The 23,788-nt window shown below is 34.9% G+C and overlaps 3 protein-coding genes across 3 annotated transcripts; all 3 read right to left on the bottom strand.

Annotated features, from left to right (window-relative positions):
• Window positions 1-929: 929 nt before the first annotated feature.
• On the bottom strand, window positions 930-2,172 carry LOC107010534. Its single transcript, XM_015209820.2, has one exon. The coding sequence runs from the start codon at window positions 1,904-1,906 to the stop codon at window positions 1,502-1,504; it is 405 nt and encodes a 134-aa protein (XP_015065306.1). The 5' UTR covers window positions 1,907-2,172; the 3' UTR covers window positions 930-1,501.
• A 749-nt stretch (window positions 2,173-2,921) lies between these two features.
• LOC107011462 (pentatricopeptide repeat-containing protein At1g77170, mitochondrial) lies at window positions 2,922-5,495 on the bottom strand. Its single transcript, XM_015210975.2, has one exon. The coding sequence runs from the start codon at window positions 5,327-5,329 to the stop codon at window positions 3,959-3,961; it is 1,371 nt and encodes a 456-aa protein (XP_015066461.1). The 5' UTR covers window positions 5,330-5,495; the 3' UTR covers window positions 2,922-3,958.
• A 224-nt stretch (window positions 5,496-5,719) lies between these two features.
• Window positions 5,720-14,921, bottom strand: LOC107011461 (phospholipase A I). The gene is made up of 18 exons (XM_015210974.2): window positions 13,910-14,921; window positions 13,251-13,398; window positions 13,004-13,082; window positions 12,739-12,892; window positions 12,438-12,647; window positions 12,111-12,356; window positions 11,844-12,006; window positions 11,513-11,773; window positions 11,251-11,372; window positions 10,132-10,293; window positions 9,815-10,007; window positions 9,559-9,695; window positions 8,859-8,997; window positions 8,407-8,607; window positions 7,845-8,319; window positions 7,549-7,765; window positions 7,335-7,424; window positions 5,720-6,584 (listed from the first exon to the last, which is right to left on the bottom strand). The coding sequence occupies exons 1-18, from the start codon at window positions 14,501-14,503 to the stop codon at window positions 6,138-6,140; spliced, it is 4,038 nt and encodes a 1,345-aa protein (XP_015066460.1). The 5' UTR covers window positions 14,504-14,921; the 3' UTR covers window positions 5,720-6,137.
• Between the last annotated feature and the right edge of the window lie 8,867 nt (window positions 14,922-23,788).

The following is a 23,788-nucleotide window of genomic DNA, read 5'->3' as shown; positions in this document are numbered from 1 at the left end:
TTGGCGATGTGGGACTGCTGGACAAACACATCCCATTTGCGAGAACTATGTACTATACGAGAAATTTGCAGCGAAGGACCAAGAAAATCAAATGTACTCTTTTTACATGTAACTTAATATGTGGCGTTTTTCTCCCTAGGAAGCTGTTCAAAATTATGGAATTTTCAATACATTCCTCAAAGTGTTTGTCAATACAATGCGCTTATTATCATCGAAAGTTGTGGTGAGATGGATAAGATTCCTTCACCTTTAACTAAACATTTGGATTTTGAGCCTTAAACATGAAAAAAAGTTCTGTTTGGAAGCGCGCATCCACTTGAATGAGTTTTATCCAAATTAATCAAGCTTCAATGTACATGGTGATTCCTTGTTTTTTATAGTGAAAATTGGTACATAATCGTTGAATGGAGCTATATCTTGTCCTTGATCCTTTTTTTTTTAATTGATCCCAACAAATGTGTTACTAATTCTCTTTATAAATTAGCAGGCCCGGCAAGCAGAAGACAACTTCTGAATATGTACTTAGATATGGGAGGGTGAAGTAAGAATTAAGCATCATCATTTGCCATAAGTCAATAGTTAACATAGCTTGAACTAATATAACAAAAGTTCAGATGATATGTAACAAATAGTGTAGAACAGTCAATGTAGTTTAACGCGTGACCAAACATTCCTTTTCTTTCCGTTCTTATACTACACCTAAGATGTTCGTAGAGTTAGTGACTTCGGAATGAGTATGGTGTTGTATATATCCATGTTTCTTACAGTTACATGGTCCAAGTGGATTCAGTAGAAACAGACCTAAGGTTGTTGCAGACTATGAGTTCTGTAATTTTTGAGTTAATGATATGAACATACATGTGGCCTCAAAGTTTCTGTTTTTCCACAATTGCATATGCTAGTGATGTATGCATAAACATTAGAAAGGATGAATAAATAACATGAACAATTACCATGACATGGAAGATGGAATCTGTAAGAACTACAAGAAAAATCTCCTTGCTGCAGGCTAAAACATTAAACATGAACATGTTCACCTCATGTACAAACATCAAATATGACTCTCAAGTCTCAACTATATTCAAGTTCCACTATTTGATAAAGTGGAACACTGCAATTTCTTTAAATGACGATAACCTAGAGTTTTTCGGTCTTTTAATCTGCAAAAAACATGTTTTATGTTTCATATCTTGCTCACTTTTGACAGGAAATCAAAATACTTACACCTAGCAATGAAGACAACTCTTCCTCAGTACCTATGAACAACACAGTCCTCAGTACGTATAGAATCATATTCTATACGTACTCGTCATCTATGGTTTATACATGTAACTTTTCAGGCCTAACTGGCAAAGGTATTACCTGCTCTTGCTAAAACAAGAAGTCCAGATGATAGACAATTCTCTCAAATTCCAAGCAATTGAAGGCAATCAGAAAGCACAAGATATTTGGCTAAAGAATATGAACAGAATTCAGACTTGACACGAAAAATTGAAAGCTCCTACGAGAGCATTATCTCTTCCTCAAATCTCTTAGAATCAACCTTGAGATTTCTATAACTGAAACCTGGAATTTCATTCATCTTACAACTCTCAGAAACTTCAACCATAGAACACATTGCAGGTAATCCACCTCCAGTACCTCTTCTCTTCTTCTTTTTCCATTTCATCGTCAAGAACCCGAAACTAGGCCAAGAATTACCACCACATGAATCTATTTCCACTGAATTCTTCTGAGATTTATTATTAGAACTCCCTTTACAAGAATCCACCTCAACTTTTCTGAAATACTCAATCTCTTTCTTCAAAAGTGATCCTATAGTTCCCCTTGTGCCTACTTCAACCGGCACACTTGTACTCATTTTATCAGAGAACCTACTAGTAATACTCCTAGCTCTGTATAACATTATTTTTGTTCGCGAAAAAAAGAAGAAGGAAGAAATTCAGAGATTGTTGGAAGGCTTGTTTGTGAAGAATGAATTGGTTGGTATTTTTAACTTTGCATTAAGGAAGCAACTTGTCTATAGTGCTAATGCCTAATGATAGTGTTTAATAGACATATGCTTTTTCTTTTCTTTTTTTCTTTTGTTGTTGAAAGTGGACAGCGTGAGGCTCTGCATAATTGTAGCAGTGGAATGGATGGGAGATGTAATCATCAACAAAACTTGCAACCAAAGCATACGCCTAATATAAATTACTATTTTACCTTTTTCTGTCTCTGACTTATTGGTTACAAGTTAGTCATCATGATCAACCTCAAGAAATAAAATTTAATTTTTTTGTTATTATATTAATGCTAAATATTAACTTAATCATGTCTATGACAGCAGAGGCTGTGGTCCTTAGCAATCAATGTCTAGGCCTTTATTTTTTTTAACCCTTGCTTTGCAAATAATCATAGGTTAATTTGGAAAAGGTTATCATGTTTACGCCGCCCCATTGATTTAAAATAACCTTATAGTTATCCATGGTTATTTGATTGATGTACTTATACAACCTAATCAAGCACTTAAAAATAAAAATGGCGTAAGCACTAATCCTAGTTTGTTTAAAGCGACGTTTACCTAAGATTGCAATATTTACTAAGTTAAAGAAACCATTACCAAGCAAGTACTCTCGTTGGACAAATAAGAAGAGATCACCAAGACTTTCACCCACTTCATCGATCAGTCAGCCTCACATTTGTGAGTTGTGACTCTCTCTCTCTCTCTCTATATATATATATAACGTCACAAGATGAGTTCAGCGTCAACCCAACTAGTAGTTTTTTGTGTAACAGACACTAACATCTCATGGATTCCTGTTCACACATTGCAAGTTGCACGGAGAGCACTTGAGCACACCAGATTGTGATAGCATGTTTTAAATTGTGTCAACATCCAGCAGTGTCCAAGTAGAAGAACAAAGAAATGTACCTGCTTTTCACAAAAGAGTAACCTTTAAGAAAAATGATCAAACATTCATCAAAGACAGAACACAAACAATCAGTTAAAAGCCTCAAAATTATTACTCATTTCTACTATTTCTCTCTCTTTCTCTCTCCATGTTTTCTTCCTTCTGCAATCCTTTTCCATTGCATATACAAGTGCAGTTCTTCTTTACAACACAAGACCATGCAAATGCTTTGATAAGCAACATCATGCAGTAGCATAAGCATTAACAAACTCGCGCTTCCCTTGGGACTATCATGGTCAGATATAACCACCTAACTACGGTATGCTGGGAAGATGGCATGAATATCTTCGAGCATGTTGTAATGCATCATCTATTCTTAAACCACTTTGATAAAGAGACTCATAAAACTGACATATGAACTGGGATAACTCCCCTTGATCATCATATTCATCCCAAAAGAACTGAGAGTGTCCTTCACTTTTCTCTGGTTCACTATCTTCCCAAGCACTGGCTGGACTCTAGAAGGTTCAGTGTCGTCATCTTTTGTTTCTTCTTCGCCAATTACAAACTTTCCATTATTGAAAGAGTTAAAATCACCTGACTCCTGAAATGTAAACAACCGCGCTTCATCGGGCTCAATGGAAGGACATGCAACAGCTTTAGCTCCTGAATCTAGAAAAACCTTGACTACAAATTGGGTAGGGCCAGTGAAGATTATAATTCTCCCCCTCCATGCTACAATCTGGAAGGTTTAACAAATACTGGAGGAGTTAGTGCTGCCTCCTTTCTTATTCATCTTATATTTTCTGGGATAAATGTGTATGCATAGAACAATAGGTCACAAGCACATCTCCTGGAGAGATGACTCGAAATGAATCAACATTCTCACCTAAAAATAAATAAAAATAATAATTAAGTGGATCAAAATTGATGGTCAACGGTACATTGCTCCTATATGAACCACTTTTGTGAGGTGCAGCATATGACAGCCATCTTGTGCACTCACTTCTATTATAGAGAGAAATGTTTCTGATCATTTATCCTTCGCAGGTCCACCTTCAGTCTCAATATGAACTTGTTGACAAACTATAAGCAGGAATCTTGGCAAGTTTTCGCTCCTTCATGATTGCTCTCATCCTCCTTACCTCTTCCCACATGTCATTACTGGCATAAATGTTGGACAATACAACATACACTCCATCATTCCACGGTTCCAACTGTTGAAGGTGCTTAGCCACCCATTCTCCCATTTTCACATGCCCATGCTTCTCACAAGCCCCCATTAGGCACCCCCAGATCACAACATTCGGTTTCATCGACATCCCTTCAATCGTCCCCCTTGCCTCCTCGAACAACCCAGCCCTGCCAAGCAAATCCACCATGCACCCGTAATGCTGCAACATGGGTGCAATACCATATTCATTCTTCATCATGTTGAAATAATACTTTCCTTCTTTCACCATCCCACCATGTACACAAGCGCTCAACACCCCAATAAACGTCACATGGTTAGGCCTAACACCTGCCTCTCTCATGCAATGGAAGCATTCAACCGCATCTCTAACATACCCATGCATTGCATATCCAACAATCATAGAAGTCCATGAGGATACATTTCTTTCCTTCATCCTTGAAAACACCCTATAAGCAAGATCCATCTTCCCACATTTACCATACATATCAATAAGAGAATTCATCATCAAAAGATCAGACCTTTCCATTTCTTTCGCTTGAAAGACGCATTTATGCAATTGAGAAGCCAAATCCAAGTCTCCAAGACTACCACAAGCAGATGTCACACTAACCATAGTCACATCATCTGGCTGCAACCCACTCTCTCTCAACTCCAAGAACATTTCTATTGCTTCTTTAGCACGCCCACCTTGTGACAACCCTGCTATAATAGCATTCCAAGACCCCAACTTTCTGTCACTATTTTGTTCAAACACCTTACGTGCATTCTCGAATTCACCAGCTTTAGCGTACAAGCTAATAAACCCACTTTCACAATACATATTAGTTTCTAATCCGAGCTTTATTGCAACCCCATGGAGCTGCCTCGCCACAACATAATTGAGAACCTGACAAATCGCCTTTAAAACAATGGGTAACGTGAAAGTATCTGGGCGAACACCAGTTCTTGACATAGTGATGTATACATGTAGAGCGTTGGTAGGGGAGTTAAGCCTAGTATATGATCTAATAATGTTGTTCCAGTGGAATTGTGCAGGGTACAACTCCAAGAAATGATTTCGGATTATCTGGGCGTAAATTTGGTGAAGATGCTGTAGATTGTTACAATCTGATATTCGGGTCGCTATTATCTTGTCATTGCTGTCGAGAATATTAGTAGCAGTGGCTAAACTATGACTCAGATGAAATGAGTTCACTCTGTTTCTACCAAATCGGAGCAACAGACAATGAAGTGGACTCATCAAATATATTTGGTGGTGAATTCTTACCGGCAATCGCAATCACACACTTATCCTTGAGGAAAGAAGAAATCACCTATTGGTTTGTGTATCTACTGAGATTATTTGAATCCTATCTTGAATAGTTTTGCCACTTGATTGACCGTTTTACGTCTCTATTTGATGTAACAACAGCGCATGAGTTTATCCCTAGCCCCAACTAGTTTTTGTTTAACAAGCACTAACATCACACAGGAACAATTTGCAGAGACCACTTGAGAACACCGAATTCTAATAGCATATCAGTTTCAAATTGTGTTGTCACCATCATCCACTGTCCAAGAAGAACAAGAAAGAAATGAATCTGCTTTCCGCAAGAAAACAGATATATATCTTCATTGTGGAGAAGGGTGGTTAAAAAAAATTGTCCAAGCTTTATCCAATAAATTAATTTTCCTATACAAGTTACTTATTGGGACTCGAAACCTTTCTCAATCTGAAATGACTTACAAGGAAAATTCTGCGGAACTGGTCCCTAAAGAAAAACAAGCATCCATCAGTGACTATGAACACAAAAAAAGTGACTTCAGAGCCTCAAAATTGGTTGCTTCTCTAGCTTCTTGAACTATTACTCGTTTCTACTACTTTTTTCTCTTGCCATGCTTCTTCTGCAATCTTTTCCTTTGCTTGTACAAGTATAGTTCTTCTTTACAAAGTATGGAATAATGTAGAGAGAGCACAAATTGCCTTAATCAAGCAACATGCAGTCAGCATAAGCATTGACTGCCTTGCGCCTTCCTTGAGACTATCATGGTATGAGTACCCCGACGAACTATGGTATGCTGGGAAGATGGCATGAATACCTTAGGCTACGGTGCGAGGCACGAGCCTGCTGCAATGCAGCAACTATTCTTGAACCACCCTGAAAAAGAGACTCATAGAATTGACATATGAATTGGGACAACTCCCCCTCATCATCATCCCAAAAGAATTGAGAGCGTCCTTCACTTTGCTCTGGCTCACTATCATCCCAATCACTTGCTGGACTAGTAGGTTCAGTATCGTCATCCTCTGCTTCTTCTTCGCCAATTTCAAACTTTCCATTATCGAAAGAATTAAAATCACCTGACCCGTGAAATGTAGACAACTGCACTTCATCAGGCTCAGAGGAAGGACATATAACAGCTTTTGCTCCTGAATCTAGAAAAGCCTTGATTACAGGTTGGATAGGGCCATAGAAACCAGTGAAGATTATAATTCTCTCCCTCCATGCTCCAACCTGGAAGGTTTAACAAATACACAAAGGATTAACAAATTTTCTAGAGTAATAGGTCACAAGCACAGGTCTTGGAGAGATAACACGAAATGAATCAACATACTCACTGACAGTGTATTAAGCCCTCTATCATGATAAATGAAAGAAATGCAACACAATTTACTTGAAAGATGAATGGCAGAGCAAGTGATTAACCAAGTCTTAATAGTAAACCTTTAGTATAGCAAGTGATAAACCAAGTCTCAGTAGTAAAACTTAAGTGTACATTAAAAAGGGGGAAGTGTAATGAAAAAGCCTCTGATTCTTCAAACCTGAGACAGAAATAGACCAGTCATTACATATTCAAGTTCACATCTCGAAGTGATGCAGAGCAAACCAGAGATAAATTTGTTCAATTAATTTTTTAGGATAAAAGCAATATGTGGAAAGCGCCTTCCGTGCACATCCATTAGGGAGCATCAGCACTGCAGAGCTTTATCTGCAGAAGACCTCACTGCTCCCATTGTCAGGGCCGCAGCAAAAATCCCCTGAGATCTCTGAGTGCTGAAGAGTTTATCCTTGTCACAGATACTTGAACCCAAGTAAGTAAGTTCATTTGTCATATTTTGAACCAAACCAGATTGGTGTTGACTTGTTCAATCAAATTATGCCAACCATATAACATCATTTGGAAGAGATAAGTTCCTTCTCACACAAAATCTTGCAATGAAAAAAGATGCAATACTGAATCACATAAATACTCAGAGAGCATACCATCCACCGAATATCTTCTGAAGTTAAATGCATTGAAGGAACCGTCCTACGGAACATATAGGCACCAATTTCTTGGTCATCTTCCATGACCTTCAGATGACAAATAATAGGAAAATTCATGAACTCCTTTGATCAAAAGCAAATTCATAAATCTTGGTTTCTGAAAGCAAAGAATAATCAAAATAAGGATGGCAGACATCATGCCCACACATACCTGTGTCTGACGCCCAATATAACGGTGGACTACACCCCCAATTTGGAAGCATGGCCTACACCTAACAAGATCAGCAACGGTTGAGATGTCAGAGATGACCGATGCATACTTTCTCCGGCGGCCTCGCATCATAGACAGCAAGCTGAATTTGACACTCTGCAGAAACTTATCTGCTAGTTCTCCAGGTTCGGCAACCACAAATACATCATTCTGCCAACTATCTCGTAGAAGTTGATGACATTAGCATGATAAACAGCATTTCCAATAAGTAACCAAAAAAATAATGAATATCTAACCTCAGTACAGAGCCAGATGTATCATTTTGCAGTGCCAAGTGCACAACTCCAACCTGAGGGGAATTCTTTAGCTTCTCATACAAAGATTGAACAGGCAACGAAAGCTGTCGATGTTTTCGAGGAGAATCGGGCGGTGAGACGGTTGTTTTTGCAGATTGTAATCCATCCAAGCTTAGTGGTGGAACTAAATCAATTCTACCAACCCTATGAGCCCCAATATCAGGACTGTATAAGAGAGGGCTTGAAGGGAAACTCCCAGTGAACAATGGAGAAGCAAAAGGTGTCGGAAAAGTTGATCCTGGAGTTGCTTTCTGAGTATTTGATATGCCATTAAAAAGACTGAGTTTTATTCCATTACGAGCACACAATGACTCTAGTGAGCGAACATGGTGAAACACTCTTCCAGCATCTGCACTATTTGGGGCCTCGACAAGAAGCACGCTCCTCCTCCAACCTAAAGAAGGACTGCTTTCATCTGAAAATAAATTGAATCCAATAAAGTTCAATCCATCTGAGACAAAAGAATGTCATGGTAAGAAATTAAAAATGATTCCTCACACACCAGTTTTAGAGTTCTTCGCTTTGAGAAACTGATGGGACTTTTTGTCTGAAAATTTCTCATCATGTGGCCTCTCCAACAATCTTTCACAAATATTCTTGAAAGCAGCAGAAGTGTTCTGAATGTAATCATCTGTTGCAGCCTCTAACTTTGACCAGACAGCAGGGTCTGTCTCATCTAGCTCCATATCACATCGCTCATCAACTGCATCCCAGATATGTAGAAAGCATGTTAACAATGTGAAGAAAATTATAACTCAATATCACCGCAGTGAAAGACTAGATCATACTCCTAATTCATTTTCTTTAATTCGGGCTGATACCTAAAAATTGAATTGTTTATGAAATGCCAAAAGTTCAGGAAAAGAATTAGGGAAATAAGGTTTCCCAAAAGGAAAAGAATCAATCTTTAGCTTATAATGTTTCACCTCAGGCAACATTGTAAAGTAACTTCACCTGGATTAAAGCGAAAATAGTGCACATCAGGAAGCAGTGGAAGCAATGTACTTAAAGCTTCCTCCACCCGGTCAACTGAGCATGCACTTTCTATCAACACTTGGCCAGTATCAAGGTAACGCCATCCACCTTTGCGAACCTAATACAGCAGGAAAAACAGCAGAAATAGCTATAAATTGAACACTCAGTAACATGGCTTGAAGTAAATGAAATCTTGACTTAATGAAAACTTCCAGTAGCAATGGAGAGTAAACCCCTGACCTTGGCAATAAAATATCATGCACTGTTTTCAATGTTTAATTCAATAAAAAAAAATTGGTATTTTTCTATTTTTTAAAAAGTAGCAAACTGCGAATTCCAACTCCAGAATTAACAGCAGATGATAAGCATATTCAAAAAATATGCTATGATCCAAAGGAACCCCCTGACATTATGACAAGTTAAGCATAACGAACAAATATGCAGCTGACTTAAGGTGTCAAATAATACCAAAACTCTATGAGTGTCACATAATCAACATTTAAGTTAAGAACTGTCTCGAAGGTGCTTTTCCAGATTCTCCAATCTCTAATTTTATAGAAAAGAACAGGCAAGAAAATGTGATCTATGTATACATCAAGTTCCAACAGCATGTTCAAGACCTTTTAAAGCCTGAAAAATGATGGCAATCTTCATCATAATTGGCAAACCTTTAGTATACCTTCATGGGGACAGAACCACAACCAATTGAGACCATGCAGTCAATCCTTGCATCTGGCCATAATAGTTGTGCTTCTCGTATGGCAAAAATGGTAGGATTGTTGGCAACAATTGCACCATCTTGCCAGCGGTATACATCTGAAATTAAAGAGAGAGAAGAGTCAGAGAAGATGACAATGACATGGGTCCATAGAAACAGAGCCCGTGAGGATTTTTTTGCAATGAGTTAAAACTTTTAAGCACAAGCAAGAATATACCATCAGAGTAATCATCAAGATAATAAGGTGCAGCAGATGATGCTCTTATGGCCTGCCATATCCGATGCTTACAGCTTCCCATGAAAGCATTTCTCTTGTGTTCAACTTGAGCTGGATCACTTACTGTTCCTTGGCCAGAAGTAGTCAAATTCTCAGTAGCCGCAGGGGAAATCTCTGGTGTCCCAGGAGGGTACTGCACTTCCCCAACACAAGGGTTCAATGACAAACTAATAAAAAGGAAAAAATAGAGGCAGAGCTAGTGTAAGCACTACTCAGATGAAGTGTATGTATTGAGTCATATGAGGATTCAGTATAACCTGATAGTTGCGGAAAATAAAGGGTTGAGCTGGTGTCGCACTGACCAGAGTTGATACAACAAAAACTTTAGGAATCCTTTTAATTGCTGACTCTATCAGAAGATCCCCATCCTCGTCAGCACACATCTCCTTCAATAATCTCTCAAACTGTTCTGCACTGTGCTGGAAGAGGATAGAGGGTCAATTGTGATTTCAAAGTCGCAATGTCCCTCTTATTCAGCAGCATTTTAAGTACTAGAAAAGAAATCCAGGTAGATGTTTAAAAACTTCAAAGTTGAAACAGTTGAACTGATAGATTAAACATATTGTACCATATGGGATGATAGTATATGTGTATTATTATTTATACACTTCTTCTTTTTTTGATAAGTTCCCAAGCATAAGACAGACACTTGTCTCGGGCATTATTTATGCTGATGCTCGAAAAATATTTTCGTTCTCATCCCTATAATCACTATTCTATCTTTTATTGAAGGCTATCTCAGTGAAACCACACTTTTTGTGACTATTCCAGCAACACCATCTTCTTTCCCTTGATATTACTAGAGCAATTCTTTCCGCTTTTCGAGTGACCGTTTGAGCGTTCCTTCTTTTAGGTTTATCATTCCGACACTTTTCCATCACTATTCAGGCTACTGTGGCCACTGTTCTGGCTACTATTCCCACTGATGTTTAGGCACTATGCCACGACTATTTCGGTGTCATAAAATGGGTTTGGGTAGTGTCTGATTAAAAGAGGGATTGGGTCATTTATAGTTGGGTCGTATCTGGAGGGGTAAAAAGAAACTGGTGAGGTATAATTTTTTAAAGCCACATGTCAAATTTGGAATTTAAAACCAATTTTAGGATTGTTCTTTTTTAGTTCAATTTGCAAAAAGGTATCACCATTTGTTATACGGTGAGGGTATATATACACCAATTGTTAACGGTTAGAGTATATATGTGCACAATTTTTTAAAGAGGGGTATATTTACCCATTTTCCCTATAATAAATAACCATTTTATGTACAAGTACTCTAATATTTTGGACACCCTATTATCATATAGGCAAGACATAAGTTACATGGCAAGAGTAAGTGTGAATTAACTTAACGGAATAAAACTGATGGCATCACATACTTTAGATCCATGTATAACAACCCTGAAACTCTGAGATGAGCTCTTGTAGAGTTGATCAAACTTTTCTCTCCATGTTGCTGCTTCATTGTCCTTGGGAACAGGTTCGGCAAACACAAGTTTTCCTGAAATAAGTGAATTTAGAGAGGCAGGGTATAGGATAAGATATGCATCAGCACTGCCACAGTGTTAAGCAAATTACAACAAATTCAAAAATACTTGAAAGGACGCAGCAAAGTTTAGCCTTTTTAGAGTAGAAACTCACCAAGTTTTTTATATATTTCTTCACATTTTTCCAAAGACATCAGTTTGATCCCAAGAGCAACAGCAAGCATACCACCAGTTGAAGTCCCACAAATGAGGTCAAAAAGTTCGTGTATCTGCTTCCCAGTACCTTTCTCGATCTCCTTAAGGATTCTCACAGTTGCCAGACCTTTCATGCCACCACCATCCATTGAAAGTATGCGCAATCCTTGCTTTGGGACCTGTCTCCCTCTTATAGCTCGCCGTAGAACCTCATTCTCCCCTGCAATCAGATAGAATATGTATTCAAAAGGCCAGGTATAGCTGAACCATAAGAACATACAGAAACCAACCTAGTATTGCCAAAGCACGAGCTGCAGCCTTACTGACTTGTGGCTCTGATGCAACTGTCAACCGCAATAGCAATTCGCGTAAACTTTCTGAAGTAACTAAAATGCGACGATTTTCCAAGCAGAACGCTAAATTACCAACTGCAAATAAAGCTAGTCTTTGCACCTAAGTAGACAAAATAATTCATTTCAAAGACCACTCAACGGAAACAGGAAAACATTTTACTGATTGAATTGCCCAAACAAAAAAAGAGAACAAGAGAGGCTTGCCTCTGGATTTCTGTGAGCACACAAAAGTTTCAATGATCTCAGTACATCCTTTGTCAGCAGCTTTTGGGATACAATATCTGATGCAAAGGCCAAATTTCCCAAAACTTGCAACACAGATATGACTTCCTCAGGACCAGCAGATTTTAGTACTCTTTCTATGGGTTGCATAATATCTGATTTCATTAACTGCATTGCCACAGAAACGTCTGTGGCAAGAGAAGAAAGAGCAGAGCAAGCTTGTTCTACCTGAACAAAAAACACAGTTCTTTATGCATTGATTGAATTGGAATTAGGTCAAAGCATCCTACAGAGTATAATCTAGCATACCACATGCTGATTGTCACTACTGATCATACTTATGAGTTGCCTCACAGCGTTCTCATCTTTCCCAACAACTACACGATTCCCCTCATCTTGCATTATCTTTGCCAGGGCCGAAGCTAGCAGGGGATGGTGACACGAAGAGAAACGGAATATAAGAGAGAAGAAGGCACTCAGTTTATGCCGAGATGCAATAAAGTAAGAACTATTCTCCATCTGCAAGTTCAATTAAAAAAAATAGAGTTCTTCAACCTCATAAAGGCCTGTTAGATAAGCAGAATAACTTATAAAGGAGTGTTATGAATACCTCTATTTGCACATTCACTAATCTCAACTGATCGTCTGCCACAACCCTTATGTTTGCAAGGGATAAGTGGCGAAGCTTCTGGAGTGGCAAAATATCAGGAAGAAATTCTAGAGGATTACCAAAAAGCCTCAGAACACGTAACATTGTCATTGCCCTATAATTAAGTTATGAAAACATCGGATCTCAAGCACGGAACGACAGAAGATTTGACTAAGAAATAAGGAGAAATGGAAGATTGGCCAATCATAAGTCTAAATAGAGAGACCTGAAATCAAGAAGAGGTCGCACCAGCTTGTTGTGTTCCAGCGATAATTCGACTAGCCCAATACACTCTCTTAGTTCAACTGTTCATCATATCCAACCAGGGCAAAGAATGAAATGAGTAGGAAGGAATCATTTGCTATTTGTATTACTACTCCTTATGAACTGACTTAAGGTAAATCCAACAAATATACTGTTCACAACTATCTAGGTTGTACTCTGTCAGTTTTAACGTGAAGTTTCAATCTTACCGGGGACAGAGACTAACATGTTGTAGTCCACCGCGAGAACTTTCAAGCATTTTAGTGCACCAAGCTCAGGTGGCAAATTTGATAGCTTATTGTTATCAAGATATAGCCTTTCAATAAGAGGCAGCTGGGTTATCTCTACTGGCAGCACCTGCAACATATAAAAAGTATGGGAGACCCAATTGATCGGAAACTACTCCTCAGTACAGCCATTCTACAAGTTACAAACAGTAGTTGGATTGGTTTTAATAATAACAACTATCAGCAGATCAGTTTCTGATATATCCTCCCAGTCCCTCAGAATCAGGAAAACAAAAGAAAAACATAGTACATATAACAAATACCATACTTTGGAATGCTTTCAGAAGTTAAAACTGCCCCATATATTGAACAACAAACACCACATTGTGCATGTGCACAAAACAAGAAAACAACTCTAACTAATTCCCAAACTAGTTGGAATTGGCTGCATGATCCTTGATATTCATCCTATTCAAGTTAAAGCCAATTCATTCCAATGCTCAATAGTTCTATCTGAGACCAATTATTATGGTTTGACAAGAAGATGATATAATTTTAAACTCAAAATTACTGATCAAAATTAATTGTAAATTCATAAACACTTGCAAGTACGACCTAATGTTAAAACAAGAATCACTCACCATTAGTCCAAGACCACATAGACTAACAACAGTAACACTCTTCCAGTGGTCAGCACACCCCACTGGTGAGCCTTCCCCGATTCCTAAAGCACCGCCATTGGCGAAATTCGACCTAATCAACTTTGACAATACCCCCATCCCATCACTCTGCTGGCTTGAACTACCCACCCGCCACATCATCACCCCTTTCAATGGCTCTCTCCTCTTCACAACTCTCATTTCCACAGCCACCTCACCCATATCCTCCTCCGCAGCATTCTCATTCTCCTTCTTGTCCTTGAATTCAATTTCCACTGTATCTTGTGGTGAAGGCAATGCCACCATAACCTGTGACTGCAACTTCAAAGCCACCTGATCCTCATCATCACCGACGTTCCAATCTAAATCCACCCTAAACCCTAATAGCTCTTCTTGATTATTCTCTTCTTGACCCTCCGCCGGCGGCGACGGTGAGAATGGTGAAGTATGCACCGACGTCGATGAGGACGATCTTGAAGATGTGGGTGTGGACTCATCTAATGCCTCGTCTTCACCATAGCTTAATGTGAGGTGAAATACATCTGATGGGCGTTTCCAACCCAATCCCCAAGACATTGGTCACCCCGTCAAAAAATTTCCAAGATTATTTGTTCCTAACAGACCCTTTACGTAATTTAATTTATTCTTTACATTACAATGGCGATCAGATCATCAGATCAAAGAATGTCTGAAAACTGAAAATCCCAATTGTCCCTGTCTGGAATTTTCCGGAGGGTTTTAAACAACTTGTTATTTTTTCCGAAAAAGATAATGGGATTCGGAGAAAATTAAGATTTTGGTTAATAAAAGTAAAGATTTTGATGATTCTTTGATTTTCTTCTTGTTGAAGAGAAGGCATTTAAATCCATTTTCCAGTCTCGTTGTTTCTTTTTTTTTCTTGGTTTCTCGCGGGGCCGTTTCGGAACGGCAGTGTTACGTTAAGTTGGAGAAAAATTGGAAACAACGCGAAGAAGTCAAGAATGGAAAAGTATTCATAAGGCTTTACGACGTCGTTTATTGTATAGATTTGCAATTGCACGAAAGAAAGCGAATAAAGAGCAAAATTGAAGAATATACATTAGATATGCAAATTTGCGATTGCCCCTTTTCTCTTTGCTCCTTTTCCTTCTAGTGTTGATCGATTGCAGAACAAATTTTTTTTATTGATTTTTCACTTTATGTTCAAAGTTTATATTGAAGTTTCGATTAAATTGATTTGTGCATTACAACGCCTATTTAAGGGTGACGTTTCATAACATGAGTTTCTTTCATATCCATAGCTTGAACTCGAGACTTAAGTTAATGAACTTCTACTTAAGGATAAAGAGTTCAATCGCTACATCAATATATATTACACCTTTTTTTTTCTTTTTATTGGACTTGAAGCGAGGTGTTCGCAGAAAATAAACTCAAAACTAAATCGATAATCAAATATAACTTGAAAAAAGACTTAATGAAATTGGGTTTGATTGTATTTGATTAGGATAAAATGCTAGTAGAATGTTGAATGTGAACTTTTAATAATATGTTTACTCTTTCTTTACATTCCAATGTTTTAGCACTATATTTTCTTATTTATGAATTGATTTTAATCACTATGACATTAGTATCCTGTTGAATAAGTTGTCACAATTGACCATTTCAAATTACAAACAATGTCCAAGTTGATTTTATGTTAAAGATTTTCAATTATGAATACTGGTTTGTCAACCGTTTATATTTGATTCGGAATAATTAGTTTTATAAAAAGATCCAAAATATTTTCAAGTTTTAAAGTAATATTAGTCATTTTTATAATATTTTTAAATAATAAATATATCTTATATAATTTTATATATAACTAGTATATTTTATAAATATTTGAAAATCATATCTAAAGATTTTATTTTTTTTAGCTAAGTATTTTATTAATTTAGTTTAAATCATAATTACAATTTTGAATTAATTAGTTTGTATTTAATTAATTATTTTGCAATTAAGTTAATTATTTTATTTCGTTAAAATTAAATAGCTTATAAATAAATTATATTAATTCATCAAATTTGAAACTCTAACCGAATCTACCAAAATTAATTCTTTTGATTATTTTTATATCTGTTTGGCTAAATTGTTAATACTCTTATTACAATTTGAGTCAAGTCTCACCAATTCATCCAATCCTTCATGAGATCAAATTTGGGCCCCTTTGAATTTTCAGCATCCCAAAAAACCAGCAGTATACATAGTGTATACATCAAATATACATTTGGTGTATGTCATAACAGCTGAAAATAAAAAGGGCCCAAAGGCTCAGCCCAAACTCTTGTTTTGGGTAATTAATTTTGTAGTATTAGGATAGATCCATCAAAATTTGAGCCCAAATTTGATATTTCTTCTCTCTAATATTTAGTTGTTTGACTAACACTTTATCTGATTTGGGTTTAACTTAATTAATTTCAGAAGGATAGTCATTTCTTCTTTTAAGTATAAATTAAAATATTTCTATTTTTTATTATTACTTTGTTTTGTTTGTTGTCTTATAACATATGATTTATTTTCTTAAAAAATCTCTTTAGGTTTATGTTGCATGTTAGCAAACATATCAAATGCAAATCATTCTCGAAATATAATTTGAACTTCGAACCAATTTCAAATGATTTTTTATCTATTTAAATCTTTTTTAAAATTTACAAGTGTTCTCATGGTCAGACATTCTTGGATCAGGCATCCTCGGGACAGGCGTTCTCTGGTCAGGCATTCTCGAGTCAGGCGTTCTCTGGTCAGACATTCTGGGATCAGGCGTTCTCAGGGAGTAAGCATCCTCGGGTCAGGCGACCTCGGAGAGTAGATCTCCTCAGTTCAGGCATTCTCGGGCCAAGCATTCGCCAAGAGTATTTTTTTTTTAAAAAAAAAAAAAGCTTGAAAAATTTAAATTTTACTAAATAATTTGATCTTATATTTTGAATAGCCTAAACAAATCGTCCATGTCCCGTAGGTAGAATATATCACAAACTATACGGACAGGCGTTCTCGATTCAGGCATCCTCGGGTTAGGCGTTCTCAGATCATGCATCCTCGGGTCAGGCATTCTTGGGGAGTAGGCATCCTCGGGCAGGCGTTCTCGACCCAGGCGTTCTCCGAGAGTATTTGAAAAAAAAATGCTAGAACTTGAAAAATTCAAATTTTATTGAATAATTTGATTTATAGATTTAAAACCTACATAAATAATTTGATCTTATATATTGAATTTTTTGAATAACTTGAATAAATTGTTTACGTCTCGTAAGCAGAGTATCATACAAACTTTATGATCAGGATTTCTCTAGTCTGGGGTTCTCTGTAGGCCTCATAAGGTTAGGAGTGTTCTCAGGTCAGGCATTCTCGAGTCAGGCATCCTCGGGTAAGGCATCCTTGGGTTAGGCGTTCTCGGGAGTACGTATCCTCGGGTCAAGCATTCTCTGGGAGTATTTGAAAAAAAAAATTATAACTAGAAAATTTCAAATTTTGTTAAATAATTTAATTTATAGATTTAAAAGCCTAACATAAACAATTTGATCGTATATTTTGAATAACCTGAATAAAATTGTACATGTCCCATAGATAGAGTATCTCACAAACTCTACGATCAGGTCAGGCATTCTCGGGGAGCAGGCCTCATTGGGTCAGCTATTCTCAGGTCAGGCGTTCTTGGATCAGGTGTTCTCCGGTCAAGAATCCTCGGGAAAAACTGTTCTCAAGTTAGGCATCCTTAGGTCAGACGTTCTCGGGTCATGCATTCTCGAGTCAACATTTTCAGGTCAGGCATTCTCGGGGAGTAGACCCCATTAGGTCAGACGTTATCGGGTCAGGCATTCTCGGAGAGTATTTGAAAAAAAAAAACTAGAACTTGACAAAATTAATTTTTATTAGATAATATAATTTATAGATTTAAAAACCTAACATAAATAATTTGATCTTATATTTTGAATAACCTGTCCATGTCTAGTCGGTAGAATATCTCACAGACTCTACGATCAGGCGTTCTGGGAAAGTAGGCCTTATTGGGTCAGGTGTTCTCAGGTCAGGCGTTCTTGGGTCAGGCATTCTCGGGTCAGGAATTCTCGGGTCAAGCATTTGCGAGTCAAGCATCCTTGGGTTAGGCGTTATCGGGTCAGGCATCCTTGGGTCAAGCGTACTTGGGAGTAGGCATCCTCGGGTCATGCGTTCTCGGGGAGTGACCTTCTCGGGTCGAGCATCCTCGGGTCAAACATTCTCGGGTCAGGCGTACTCGAAGAGTAGGCATCCTCGGGTCATCCTCAGGTCAAGCACTCGGGGAGTAGGCATCCTCGGGTCAGGTGTTCTCGGAGAGTATTTAAAAAAAAAACTAGAACTTGATAAATTAAAATTTTATTAAATAATTTGATTTATAGATTTAAAAACCTAACACAATAATTTGATATTATATTATGAATAACGTGAATGAATTGCCCATGTCATGTAGGTAGAGTATCTCACAAACTCTACGATCAGGCATTCTCCCGGAGTAGGCCATTAGGTCAGGCGTTCTTGGGTCAAGCATTCTTGGGTCAGGTGTTCTTAGGTCATGTGTTCTCTGGTCAGACATCCTCGGGTTAGGCGTTCTTAGGGAGTAGGCCACTCTCCCAAATCTCACTCTCCATCCTCGCCTCTCTTGCTTGTAAAACAGAAATGAAATGTATAAATTGTGATTCTGTTTGTATAAAACGAGAAAAAATTATATGTACACATGCAAAAACATATATCTTCGTCCTATACACTTATAATTATACAATACAAATATTCTCCTACCTAGTTTTCTTTTGTCTCTCTCTTTCTCGTTTTATAAATACAATTTCTTAATGTGTGTCCAAAAATAGCAACTTGTTATGTTAAGAGTGTCCAAAATAGTTTTTTTTAATCATTTCGTATATCATTGACTCGTATATATGCTTTTTTTTCCGACGAAGGGTGTCCAATTGGACACACTTGGCACTATGGGCTACACCGTTGCACAGATTATACAATTGATCTTTTGTATACAACTTCTTTCTATTATATATGTATAGCGAATTATACAATTGTTTTTTTTATATGTATAGCAAAATATACATATTTATGTTTGCTTTGAAGCGCAACTATATAAACTATAGTTATAATATACAAATATAATTTTTATGTTTGGTATAGGTGAAAATTACTCTTTTCAAATTATGAACAGAATCTAAACGGGGAACTTAAAAAGTGTCATTTGCGTGAGTCACACAGCCCACATTTTTACCATTAATACCAATTAGTGGATAATTTAAACAAATCTTTTATAGTTTATCATAACCACTATAATACGGTAGCACATGTATAGAAAAAATTTCCCGTACGTACTTTTCATGGTTACTTATATGTTGAAACCATCCACTAATAGGAATATTAAATTTAGCCCACATATAACTTTTAATCAACAAATAGTCATATCAGTGTCATGTGGATTTGGACATTCACCTTGAATAATTCTGATTGGAGGAGGATATATATTTGAGATATTTGTATAGTATCGATGCTATTTTTGACTAATAATAAAATTGATCGTGTTTGCATAGATGTCTTAATTCGTGACCTTTAATTAATTTCTTTATCTTAAATTTGAATAGACCAACTTAGCAAGTACATACATAACGATTAATCTTCTTCTGTGAGGGTTGTTGAGAGGTATTATGGAAGCTTTTCTACCTCATCTTTCATTTGCCCCACTGTGACAAAAAAATAACCAGAGAGAAAAAGAAACAAATAAATTAGATGTCACTGTTTGTTTAATTCCCGTTAAAATAGGTGACTTCCGTGAATTATTGTTGGGACCTATATATATTACTCAGAGTCCGCTTGACAAATATATAAATAACTTAAAATAAGTAAAAATAACTTAAAATAAATTAGAAATAGTTTGACAAGGTTAAAAATAAGTTTAGAATGACTTAAATAAATTAAAATCAAAAGTAAATCTTTCCTAATTTTATTTTTTATTTTTTATAAATTTGATTTTTTATTTTAAACAAGTCAATCCTAACGGGCTCTTAGTAATACTAGCTTTGATAGGTGGTCTGTTAATTCAAGTCATGAAGGAGTTGCGACTAATTTAAAGATTCTTTTTCTATTAATTTAAGAACGTATCATTTGAAGTTTCATAAAAATTTTGGACTGGAGTATGGAATTGATTTTTAAAAAGCAATTCAATGAACTTGGACCCCTTATTTTAAAATAAAGTACTTCATATAAACGGTATGAAAATATCGGGAGTCAATTTCCTAAATAGTCATTCAAGAGAATTGTCTTAAAATATCATTTATATTTTATTTAGGACCAAAAATCACTCAACTATTACTGTTTTCCTCCAAATATACTTGACACATCAAAATCATCACTCTCTCCTAATTGGCATGACATGTCATTAAAGTTTTTTTTAATAATATACTAATTTAATTCATTGAACCTATTTAACTAAAATAACGATCATATTATTTTTTATTTTTTTTAATTAGTTTATTAAGAATAAATTTTCATACTTAAAATCTTTTATCATAATTAAACTTATTATTTTTTTATGGGGATAATGCACAAGTACCCCTCAAAGCCTGAAATTTAAGAGACACGCTTATACTATACTAAGGTCATATTATCCCCCTGAACTTATTTTATAAATAATTTTTTACGCCTTTTCGACCTACGCGACCCACATACATTATATTTCAAACTAGTGCCACGTAGGTCGAAAAGGGGTAGAAAATTATTTATAAAATAAGTTCAGGGGGGTAATGAGATCTTAGTATAGTATAAGTGTGTCTCTGGGAGTTCGGGCATAGGTTTGGGGGGGGGGGTACTTATACATTTTTCTTTTTTTTATGTTATGAAGAATACATTTTAAAAATGTACTATAATTTTATCAATTTTGAATACTTATAAACACATATATTCAAAAAAAATACTAATATACAAATTACTCATGAACGCTAATTTACGCCAATTAATCATAAGTTGTATAATAAATTAATTATATTAAGGGTCAATTATAAAATAATATTAACTGTGTATTTTGCAATTTATGCTTCCGACTTTTTTTTGAAAAAACAAGAAAGTGAATAATATTATATTTTTTATCCATTGGAAATACTAAATATCTCAAAAGTCTCCTTAAATTCGAGTTGATATGCCCAATCATCAAATCATCATTTTGAAAAATAATAGACCTATTCAATTCATCAAACTTATTTCTCTACAAAATAGACATATAAATTACATGAGAATTTATGAAGATTATAAGAAAAATAATTTTAAAAGTCTAGTAACTTTATGTATTGTCACCAAACAAAATTCAATGAAAAATCTATGTGTGCACTTATTACCTGATAATTTTAAAATTTCTAACTAAATTATTTGAAAATTTTAAGCAACTTGTTTTTATAAAAGTATTTAGATAAATTTTTAAGGTTTACAAAGAAAATTGATAAGAAAGAGAAAGCTATTATTTATCTTTTTTTTTATTCATTTATTTTATATTATATTATAACTTTGATTAATATACTGATAAATAAAGATTAAAATTTCATTTTATATAAATATTATTCACTTTCTATTTTCTTTTTAAAAAAGATATTGCAAGTATATATGGACTTCAAAGCATCCAAATGATTATTTTTTTAATAATTAATTGACATTTAATATTATTGATTCATTATACAATTTATAATTAATTAAAGTAAATTAATGTTCATAAGTGATTTGTATATCAATATTTTTTTTAAATGTATGTGTTTATAAGTATTCAAAATTGATGAGATTATAGTACATTTTGAAAACGTATTCTGCATAACATAAAAAAATAAAAAATTTAATTATGATAAAAGATATTAAGTTTGAAAATTTATTCTTGATAAATTAATTTTAAAAAATTAAAATAATATGATCATTGTTTTAGTTAAATGAGTATAATGAATTAAATCAATCTATTATTAAGAAAAGACTTTTATAACATGTCATTCAAATTAGGAGAGAGTGATGTTTTTAAAGTGTCAAGTATATTTGAAGGAAAACAGTAATAGTTGAGTGATATTTTGATCTAAATGAAACATAAATGATATTTCAAGACAATTTCCTTAATTTAGGTGAACATTTAGGGAATTGACTCAAATATCAATGTATAATTTTTTTTTTTCAATTTAGCGCTTTACAACGAAAGCATAGACATGAGTAGTCACGTGAAATACTATTCAAAATTAATTTTTATAGAAATTATCATTATTATGATATAAACCACACTCATAATACCAGAGAAATCGTACGTTAGCGAAAGACCTAAAAGGTTAGGTCATATGATAAGTTTAAATCGTAAATTATTTTTTTAATCCGAGAAAAAAAGTGATTTGTCGAAAATTTTAAAATTAACATGTTCTGTACATTTGACACATACCATATGATTGATATGAAAGACATTAAGACTTAACCCTTAATGTAAATTTATTATTTAAAATAAATTTCAACCATTTTCACTCAAAAATTTCAGTCGTAAATTAAATTAGCTTGTTTGTAACACTCCAAAATCCAACTTCTTGTTGCATTAGAGTAATTTATAATTGAGGTTTTTACTTGAAATAATTGGAGTTTCTTGGACATAGAGATCATCAAATGAATGGTGAGCACCAATGAAATACCACCAAAAATGGGAAAATGAGTGATTTCTTGTAAACACCATTGCCTTATGTTTATTTATAACCCCCTCCCTATATAAATTTACATTTGTTTATTTAAAAATTTATAAAAAAATATCTTTCTTGTTTCGTTTTATTGGGTCTTTACACTAGTAATAAACTACACATTAGATAATAAAATAATCAAATTTAAGATTACAAAATATCATTAATAAAATATATTTTTAGTTAATTTTTTATAAACGTATCAAATTACGAAAGTCAAATAATATATAACAGAAGGAATATCTCAAATTAGTAAAATGAAGAAAATAATTTAGTATGAATAGATAATTGTTTTACTATATATTAGCAGGCCACTGCCCACATTTCAATATCTTGCTAGTTAAGTGGTCCACTCATAATAAAACAAGTCAGAACTCAGAACCAACCAAATACTGACCACCAACTACCCAACATATCATTTACTTCTACTATGCATTTTCTTACTGATAATCAGCTAGCGTTTTCGTTAAAATTTGATTGGGAATAAGTTATTCAAATTTAAAGTTATAGTCCATATAGCCCCGGGGTGTACGAAGAATTCTACATCAGTCCTTTAAAGAGATTAATATAGCTAGTGTCTTCAAAATAAACTAAAACAAATCCAAGTTATATATTAAGGTTGAATTAGTTATAATATTGAGTTTAACCATTCTTTTAATCACTTAATAGAAGAAGTATATTAAATTTCAACCAAAGGTCTAAATGAGCAGTATCCAGCGGCGTAGCTATGTTTATATATTAGTTGTTTAATTGGAGATCCTTCGTCGAAAAATTATACTATATATATCAAAAGAAAAATGATAAATAAAATAGCTAAATAAATGTAACATAATGATTTTAGTAAAAAATTTGACATTTGTCAGTGTCCTCTTAATCACAATCTCAAAATTCTTAATATTATTAGTGTTTTCTTAATCAAAATCTTAAATTCTTAATATTATTAGTCATTATCAAATAAAATTCACAAAATCTGGTAACGTGTCGTAACTCGTGACCTTTATTATTTGTCCATTCTCTTTAATGATTAAACCAAACAAAGTACAAAACCATAAAGTTTCTTCAATGAAGGTTGTTGAAGGCTTTATGAAAGTTTTCTCTATCAGTAGAATACTCATGTCAACCAAAAAAGAAATGAAAAAAATAAATA

This window comes from Solanum pennellii, chromosome 2 (genome assembly GCF_001406875.1).
Source record: "Solanum pennellii chromosome 2, SPENNV200".
Lineage (NCBI taxonomy): Eukaryota > Viridiplantae > Streptophyta > Magnoliopsida > Solanales > Solanaceae > Solanum > Solanum pennellii.
Note: the sequence above shows the minus strand (reverse complement) of the source record. Positions and strands in the feature narration are given on the sequence as shown.

Excerpts from the sequence above, each read along its gene's own strand:
- LOC107010534 (XM_015209820.2), bottom strand. The coding sequence starts at position 1,906 with ATGTTATACAGAGCTAGGAGTATTACTAGTAGGTTCTCTGATAAAATG.
- LOC107011462 (XM_015210975.2), bottom strand. The coding sequence starts at position 5,329 with ATGAGTCCACTTCATTGTCTGTTGCTCCGATTTGGTAGAAACAGAGTG.
- LOC107011461 (XM_015210974.2), bottom strand. The coding sequence starts at position 14,503 with ATGTCTTGGGGATTGGGTTGGAAACGCCCATCAGATGTATTTCACCTC. Across the intron at positions 12,007-12,110 it reads GTGCTCACAGAAATCCAGAG|GTGCAAAGACTAGCTTTATT; the intron begins GCAAGCCTCTCT and ends TTGTCTACTTAG. Across the intron at positions 10,294-11,250 it reads TTGTTATACATGGATCTAAA|CACAGTGCAGAACAGTTTGA; the intron begins GTATGTGATGCC and ends ATCCTCTTCCAG.